Source organism: Salmo trutta, chromosome 5 (assembly GCF_901001165.1).
Source record: "Salmo trutta chromosome 5, fSalTru1.1, whole genome shotgun sequence".
NCBI lineage: Eukaryota > Metazoa > Chordata > Actinopteri > Salmoniformes > Salmonidae > Salmo > Salmo trutta.
In genome coordinates, this window is record NC_042961.1 from 30,279,427 (window position 1) to 30,288,310 (window position 8,884).

General features: G+C 41.1%; 1 protein-coding gene and 1 long non-coding RNA gene across 4 annotated transcripts in view; one reads left to right on the forward strand and one right to left on the reverse strand.

The window, feature by feature from the left end:
- Positions 1–192: 192 nt before the first annotated feature.
- On the forward strand, positions 193–2,927 carry LOC115193401 (uncharacterized). 2 transcript variants are annotated; one of them, XR_003878156.1, is made up of 4 exons: positions 193–215; positions 442–486; positions 2,384–2,527; positions 2,682–2,927. It is a non-coding gene; the product is annotated as an uncharacterized LOC115193401 (long non-coding RNA). The 2 variants fall into 2 exon arrangements; XR_003878155.1 differs by lacking the exons at positions 193–215; positions 442–486 and adding an exon at positions 1,249–1,768.
- A 2,361-nt stretch (positions 2,928–5,288) lies between these two features.
- Positions 5,289–8,884, reverse strand: part of LOC115194043 (palmitoyltransferase akr1) — a 28,959-nt gene continuing 25,363 nt past the window's right edge. For both annotated transcript variants that reach the window (XM_029753342.1, XM_029753341.1), the window contains exon 10: positions 5,289–6,454. In XM_029753342.1, coding sequence (XP_029609202.1) covers positions 5,978–6,454 — 477 coding nt within the window. In that variant the 3' untranslated portion in view covers positions 5,289–5,977. The remainder of the gene's footprint in view (positions 6,455–8,884) is intronic.

Here is an 8,884-nt window from a genome sequence, read left to right on the forward strand (position 1 = left end):
TAGAACTATACTAAATATATGCATGTCACCATAAAATGTATTAAAACACACCGTTTTGCACTCTGTAGGGTAGCACAATGGTGTAGCCGGAGGACAGCTAGCTTCCGTCCTCCTCTGGGTACATTTAGCCTACTCAAACACCCGGCTCAAACAGAGGGAGGCTATGTTAGTTAGCTGGCTATGACTATCCAACACTGGAACTCTTCTAAGTCAAGGTAAGCTAATGGTTTTACTAATTTATTGCCACCGGGGCCCACCGGTGTAACTGCTAAACTGCTTACTGACTGTACACTGTACTGCATGATTGTGGAGGGTTTACTAACGCATTAGTTCTAATAGCTACAGTATGTTTAGTATGACGTTACATTGGCTAATATGGTGACAACGATGTAGGTTGTGTGTAGTTGTCAACATTTATTAATTTTTTTCACCTGGTTACAGGCAGCTGATGTGTTGTACATTGAAGTCCACAAGCGAAGGGAAAAGGTGAGAGAAGGAGAGAGTGTAGATGTGAGAAGGAATACAACGTGGCTGCTATGAAAGTGAATTGTCTGATCAGGGGTGTATCCATTCCACCGATTCTGTTGAAAAACTTTTCTTAAACGGAACGAAACTGGGCTAAGCACACCTGAATGTGGCCAATAGAAACTCTCGTTTGCAACTGTTGGACAAATGATTACACCCTAGATCAGCTAGATGCAGCCAAGAGTGTGGTTGATTCTGATATTTTCCAATTGGGAAACTCTGAGGTCATTTTTCTACAATGTCTTTCTATGTCGGAAACTTCCAAGTTGTCTTGAAAGCTTCATAACTTTCCCACTCTAGCTATAGTTAATTAGCTGGCTAACACTATCTGTTAACAGAGTTAAGTTTACCAATAAAAATCTATTTTTGGATGAGTCATTTCTGTTGCATGTAAATATATGTATGCATGCTTATCAGTGGAGGCTCCTTAGAGGAGGAAGGAGAGGACCATCCTAATCAGTGAATTTCAGAAGTTAAAATAAAACATTAAAAAGTTATCCTTTAAGATAAAACGATACTAAATATATTAAATAAAACACACTGTTTTGCAATGGCCTACAGTAGTCTCAACAGCACCCTCTAGGCTAGCATGGTGTAGCCGGAGGACAGCTATTTTCTGTCCTCCTCTGGCTACATTGACTTCAATACAAAACCTAGGAGGCTCATATTTCTCACTCCCTTCCATAAACCTACTTGGTAATTTGACGACTTCCGGAGGACGTCAAACCAATTAAAGCTTTTGCAGTATGAACTGACATGCTGTCCATCCAATCATAGGAAAATATAATTAATCTAGTGTGGTGTATTGGGGTTGTGGTGTATTGGGGTTGTACTGCAGAACATCACGGGGGTCCTATGTGTGGAGAAGCTTGGTGAATCGGTGACATTGTTGGACAGTTAGAGACTGAGATAATATCCCCAAAAAACTATTCAATTAAAATTAGTTTCTTCAAATTACAGGAAACAAATGAGGTAAATTATATATATTGCTTTCTTGGTTTTAGAACTTCATTTTTGTGTTGAGTTTATTTATTTCAATTTGCTTTGCTAACTTTAGTAGCAAGAAGCTAGATAGCTACCAGAGTGCAGTTTTCTCTGTCAGAATGCCTTCCTACGAAAATGTAGCGCTTTTTTAAGAACCCCTTTCGTTGCCCAGATCAGATTCAAGCTTCTGGGAAAAAGCTGCATCGATCATGTAATGGACGAAGGTCTGCATATTCAAACAGCGCAACACAATGAGAAGGTACTGTAAGAATAAACGGGGATGTTCTCAAGCAGTTTATCGACACTACTGCATTTCTGGCCATGTAATTGTTGGCTTTTAGGGGGCACGATGAGAGGGAAAGTTCCTCTTACAAGGAGCTTGCAGAGGAAATTTCACTATACAATGCTGAGCATATGGAATATCCTACGGTCTCCTCTGGAATGTCGAAATCAATTCAGAATGATTTGATAGCTTTCATTGCATCATCCATTAAAAGTGAGATTAAGAGAGGTTGACTCAGCGCATTTTTTCGCATGGCAAATGGTTTAAACCACAGACATCAGCTGTAGCTCGCAGTTGTCAGTTTTCATCAGGTATGCGGATGATCAGTGCTTTATTCTAGAACGTTTCTTGGGCTACCTTGATACGTCAAGAGGGCGAGATGCGCAGTTTGTGTTTGACTTTGTGATTCTCAGATGTCTGAGTTTAATTTAATGGAGAAACGTGTTGCCCAAACCTATGAAGACGTTACTGTAATGGACTGTAACCGCTATTTCTATTTGCAGCGGAGTAAATTACTTAATGTAGAGCGAATTACATTTTCAAATCAGTGATTCATGTGTAACTCATTGTATCTGCTATTTGTATTTACAGCTAAGTCCCCTCCTGTTCCCTGATTAAGCCATGATGGCCTCTCCACTCCACTACCAGTGTCAACTCTCTCCTGACATGAACTGAAGCCATGTCTCATGTGCCCTCTCATCCACTGGTGCATTGAATGTTTCATCTCCATGCACTGTGAGTATCTCTGTCAATTGACTCTACATACAGTGATGAGAGAAAATCAGATAAACACCATCACATTATTACACATCAATGTGATTTTTATCCTTGCTTGGACTAATTCATTCTTAGCTTTTTTGTCTAACTGTGTTGTGTTATGTCTTCCCAGTCAAGTCCTGCCAGTGGAAGAGTTGAGCTCTTCTCCAACACCATCCATGATGAGCCTATCCTGCACTGAAGCCTCTGAACACCTCAACCCCTGTCCTGCACTGAAGTCAAGCCTCCGAACACACCCCTACTCATGCTCTCATTCAAATCACTGCTGTGATATCTTCCTAACACTAAGTAGCCATCTCATTCTCATTGCCCATAATATTTTACTATACATGTCTTTATTAAATGTTTTAGGTTGAAATAATTTCTTAGATTTTTTTAAACACGCATTATCGCTTCCGTGTGGTCTGCATCTATACCGTGGGTCTCCCATTCACCTAAAATGTTTTAATCACTAGCCTCCACTGATGCTTATGGTGTTCTAGCTAGTCACTTTTCACACTGTTAATGTTTGTTTCTTCCATTGCTATGGTCACCGGCAGCTGTCCAAGACAATAATCACATCATGACACATACAATCCCCTCTGATCCTGGAAACTCAACCAGACCAGCTCACCAATAAGACAGAGATAATTAACATTATATGATTTGATTGGCTAATGGAAAAGGACCAGATGGAATGGAATGCCTGGAACAGAGGCGATGCCACGTCAGAAAATTGCTACTGCTAGAATCCATAATGCCGATTTAGGGAGTGTGTGTGTGTGTGTGTATGAGAGAGTGCAAGTGAGAGTGTTTGTAAGCAAGTGACAAAAGAGAGAGAGAGAGTGGGAGAGAGTAGAATGGATGTTAGAGAGAGATAGGTCTTCTGGCCTCCTCAACCTGTACAGACTGCTTTCTCCCATCTTAAACACTCTGTATATAGAGCAGGCCATACAGAGGACATTCAATAATATTGCATGTGACACAAATGGCTAAAACGCTCAGATACAGTGCCTTCGGAAAGTATTCAGACCCCTTGACTTTTTCCACTTTTTTTTTTACAGCCTTATTCTAAAATTGATTAAATAAATAAAAATCCGCAATCTACACACAATACCCCATAATGACAAAGCGAAAACAGGTTTTCAGAAATGTTTGCAAATGTATTAAAAATGCAAAACAGAAATACCTTATTTACATAAGTACCCTTTGATATGAGACTTGAAATTGAGCACAGGTGCATCCTGTTTCCATTGATCATCCTTGAGATGTTTCTACAACTTGATTAACAACTTCAGTCCACCTGTGGTAAATTCAATTGATTGGACATGATTTGGAAAGGCACACACGTCTATATAAAGGTCCCACAGTTTACAGTGCATGTCTGAGCAGAAACCAAGCCATGAGGTCAAAGGAATTGTCCTTAGAGCTATGAGACAGGATTATATCGAGGCACAGATCTGGGGAAGGGTACCAACAAAGTTCTGACAGAGCTCAATAGTTATTTTGTGGAGATGGGAGAACCTTCCAGAAGGACAACCATCTCTGCAGCACTTCACCAATCAGGCCTTTATGGTAGAGTGGCTAGACGGAAGCCAAATCCTCAGTAAAAGGCACATGACAGCCCACTTGGAGTTTGCCAAAAGGTACCTAAACACTCTCAGGCCATGAGAAACAACATTCTCCGGTCTGATGAAACCAATATTTAACTGTTTGGCCTGAATGCCAAGTGTCATGTCTGGAGGCTACCTGGCACCATCCCTACGGTGAAGCATGGTGGTGGTAGAATCTGTTCATCGTGTGGATGTCTTTCAGTGGCAGGGACTAGAAGACTAGTCAGAATTGAGGCAAAGATGAACAGAGCAAAGTACAGAGAGATCCTTGATGAAAACCTGCTCCAGAGTTCTCATGACCTCAGACTGAGGTGAAGGTTCAACTTCCAACAGGACAATGACCCTAAGCACACAGCTAAGACGATGCAGAAGTGGCTTCGGGACAAGTCTCTGAATGTCTTGGGTGTGGTCCGGACTTAAGCCTGATCGAACAGCTCCGGAGAAACATGAAAATAGCTGTGCGTTGCTGCACCCCATCCGACCTGACTGTTTGAGAGGATCTGCAGAGAAGAATAGGAGAAACTCCCCAAATTCAGGTGTGCCAAGCTTGTTGCGTCATACCCAATAAGAATCGAGGCTGTCATCGCTGCCAAAGGTGCTTCAACAGAGTAAAGGGTCTGAATACTTATGTAAATGTAATATTTCAATTTTTTATTGGGTATTGTGTGTAGATTGAGGGGGAAAAAACAATTTAATCAATTTTAGAATAAGGCTGTAACCTAACAAAATGTGGAAAAAGTCAAGGGGTTAGAATTCTTTCCGAAGGCACTGTACAGTATATACATTACCCGACTAAACCACGCTTAGATGGCTACTGAATCATTATCCTTTAATCTAGCAATATGTCCCCATGGGATATTGAGGAAATCAGTGAGTGTAATCGGAGATGACTGGATGTGGTCTATTAGCAGTGCTGAGTCTTGGTTTTGCTATAGAGTAGGTCAGAGTCACGACATGTTATTAGCCAATGTGAACATGTGACGAAGGTGGTTTTACATGTTGAACCACTCTTCCCTAATGAGTAATGTTGCCTGAGACCTGTAGACTTGTTAGCTCCCTGAACTAACGCAGCCATACTGTCATGCGATTAGCCAAACGACATTGTACTTATAAGCTAAAAGCATGCATAATTTCATCATATTACTTTTATTTAAGTAAAAAGAAACATGTCACGTTTCAAGTGACCAGTTATCTCCAATGAAACACTGTTTTAAAAACACCAATGCATTAAAATGTAAAACAAAAAGCTAACTCCACGGGATATACTGTAGTAAAATAGTGGCATCCTTCACAGGACAGCGCAAAATCAGTTGTTCATAAACTAGCTACATTGTTGTAGAAGTACTGTCAGCTTTAAAATAGCTCAGAGCATCACATAAAACTAGCTCTACATGTACTGTATACATAGGAAATGCTTACCAGGACATAGTGTTACATCAGTGCGTTATGTGAGGAGTGTGACATGTTGATTTGTAAGCTGGCAAGATTTCTGCATCCAGTCTACTGTAGTCTATATATTAAAAGTATAATTTTTCAATACCTATGTTCAAGTATAAAGTTTAACAGATATGTTGACGACCTCACTCCCAAAGACAATCTAAGGAATATCTAATGTTAAGATCTATTATAACTAATTCTGGTCTACACACCACTTGTTATGTTTAATAGCAGTATTAGCTTCCAAAGGTAATGCCTAGGCTTTAGCTCACCATGCTAACAGTCTCACAGATGATCCAGTTGGTTTCAAGAATGGAATATATAATTCATATATACATTGTTCTTCATTACACCACAGGTTTTAGAGTCCATATTGTGTCTAAATGTCTATGGAGATATTGTCCCCCGTCTGTCCATAATCTAACCGTCTCCTCCCCTCCAATAGGAAGGTAAGAACCGTTGCCCAGCGGTGTCCTAGTGACCGTTGCCGAGTCTCGCAGGTAGGTTTGAAGTAGGTCGTAGTCCCCATGGCGATGGCATCAAACTGTTCTGTCAACAGCCAAGCCTCCCAAAGGATTGTCAGAGCGTTCATTATTGTCAATGTGACCACCCAGAACTGTGCAGCTACTGCCCTAACCAACGACTGGTCCTCAAGGGACACCACCACCACATACAGGTGGTAAATTGCCGCAGCCACGAAAAGGAGGTGTGCTACGGCCATGGAGAGGATGAAGATGATGAAGAGGCGGTGGTTTCCCCTACCAACGCAGCGGTTCAGGAACAGGCAGTGGTGGTCGTAATCCCTCACACACACATCACACAATTTGCAGTGTTTAGTATGGTCCGGCTGGAACAACTAGAGAAGAGAGGGAATAGCAGTGAGAAACACTTTTTGTTTGAGTGGTTAACTTGAGAAGGGATAGATGCGGACCAGATTGGTGCACATTTAGCAAATTTGATCTAACAAAGTGGATATGTCAAATCCGTCATGATTTATGCATTTTAAACAGGCCCACAATGTGGTTAAGTTACATTTGGATATATTTGTTTTCGTGCATTAAAATGTAGAAGAAGTCCCTTTTCAGGTTTAGAAGAAGTGACTATTGCTTGCTGTTTGGGGTTTTAGGCTGGGTTTCTGTACAGCACTTTGAGATTTCAGCTGATATACGAAGGGCTATATAAATAAATTTGATTTGACTATTAAATGCTAATTCCCGTTCGTATAAATCGATGGTGGTAGTCAGTCGTTTTTAACGAATGCAGTTGATTGGTAATGATATGAACATGTGTTGGGGTTGACATCCATACAAGCATTATACTACAATTTGTGTCTCAACATAGTGTTAAATACGCCTAAATGTAGGCACATTTTGCTGGAGGCTAATGAGGAGACTGGTTCTTTCCCCCACGCGTTTCCATTGTTATGTTCGAGTTCATTTGACTTGTTTACTACATCTATGCACTTCCTTCTATATATCATAAATACGAAAACTGTTTTAAGCAGGGGTTGGAACCGGTTCAGGGTAAATAACGAAATTTGAAGAACAGAACTAGAGCGAAAGTGATCTATACTATTCCATAACAGAACCGTTATTTTAAAAGCATGGGAACCGGTTAATAACGTTCTGGGCATTTTTTTTCAGTCCCACAAAAAACGCAACAAAGTGCCTATGCAAAGCCCTTGCTGTCACTCAAACTTTTTCCAGTGTCTGCCTGCCAGCTGAAAATCATTGCCAGTGTGTAGGCTATCTGCCTCTCCCTCGGAAGCATATAGTCTACGGTAGCTACTGACGTTACAAGCATGATTCAAAAATTAGGTCGATTTTTTTATTTTTTATTAGAAGAATGGATTTACTTTTCAATGCTAGTTACAGATACCGTAGTTACCACGTTTCACATTGGATTTATTAACTACAGAAAGGTAAGACGTGTTATTCTGCTGCCGCTCTGCACACACACGTTTGTTTGGGAGCTAGCTCCGGTCTAGCTCTCAAACTTTAGGCTGCATTATGTGTAATGTAACTGACCAAGGGCATACTCTAGTCCAGTGCTTCTCAATTATTTTCTGTTACGCCCCCCCTAGGAAGAAGTAAACATTTCGCGCCCCCCCAACTCTCCGCCGCGACTGTAAATAGTATCATTTGTCTATAAAATTGTTATAAGTACACCTCTGCATAACATTGTATTATTATTTTTGCAGCACTTGCGTCATCCAGCATGAGAGACCATGTCTAATGCTGCAGGCAGTATCAGCTCCTCTGCTATGGAGTGGGGTTTTTTGCACTGAGCAATTTGGTACGCCACCTTATATGATGCTAACAGTGCTCGCTGGTTTACTGAAGTAGCATTCACAAAGCGGGACGATTGTTGACAATATTCAGCACGTTTTCGATGAAAAAACTCAAGCGGCTTATCAGCGTGATTGGGGTGTAATGTCTTTAAGTGACGCCTTAATTTATTTGGCTTCATGCTGTCCGCTGCCAACATTTTTAGACAGAGTAAACATACCGGTCTTTCCTCGTCTCCCACCGTAGTCACAGTGAAGCCAAGCGCTACATTCGCTTCGTCATATTTCCTCGTCTTAGCTTTCGGGAGACTTACGTTTGTCTCATTATCTCCGTCTCTCTCCGCCTTTCTTTTCATCCCTGTTAAATATTTTTCCATGTTGTCTCTTAAGGGTTTGTTATCTGCACTTCATATCTCCTGCTCTGTGCTGTGTGATCTTGTTCGATTAAAAAAAAAACTACTACGGGGCAAAAAAAAGCGTGTTCCCCGGGGTCACGCGCCCCCCCTGGCATCGCTCCGAGCCCCCCCAGGGGGGCGCGCCCCACTATTTGAGAAGGACTGCTCTAGTCCAACGTTGGTTTAACTAACTCTCTGAAGTTCAAAGACATTGAAAAGTTTCTTCATAGAAGCCACTCCTCCGTATGTATAATTCTATGGGCCTTATTCAGATAATGTATGTCATAACAACAAGATGCCCAGCGCTCTCTGAGAAATTTCAGTTGCATCTCGCACACCCTACACTACACTTGTTTTTCCAACGCATGTAGCTACATAGCAAGCTGTTCTATCCATTGGTTAAGTAATTTAATGTCTAGCTAAAATGTACAAAAATATAGTTTTGAGGTTTAAAAAGGAACGATATAAACCGTTACTATGTTTTGGTTAGAACCGATTCAGAACTTTATTTTTCTGATCGGAACGGAATCCAAACATTTAAAAGACACACCCTAACCCCTCAAATTAAGTGGACACCTCTGTTGACGTATCAAGACGTCTGACG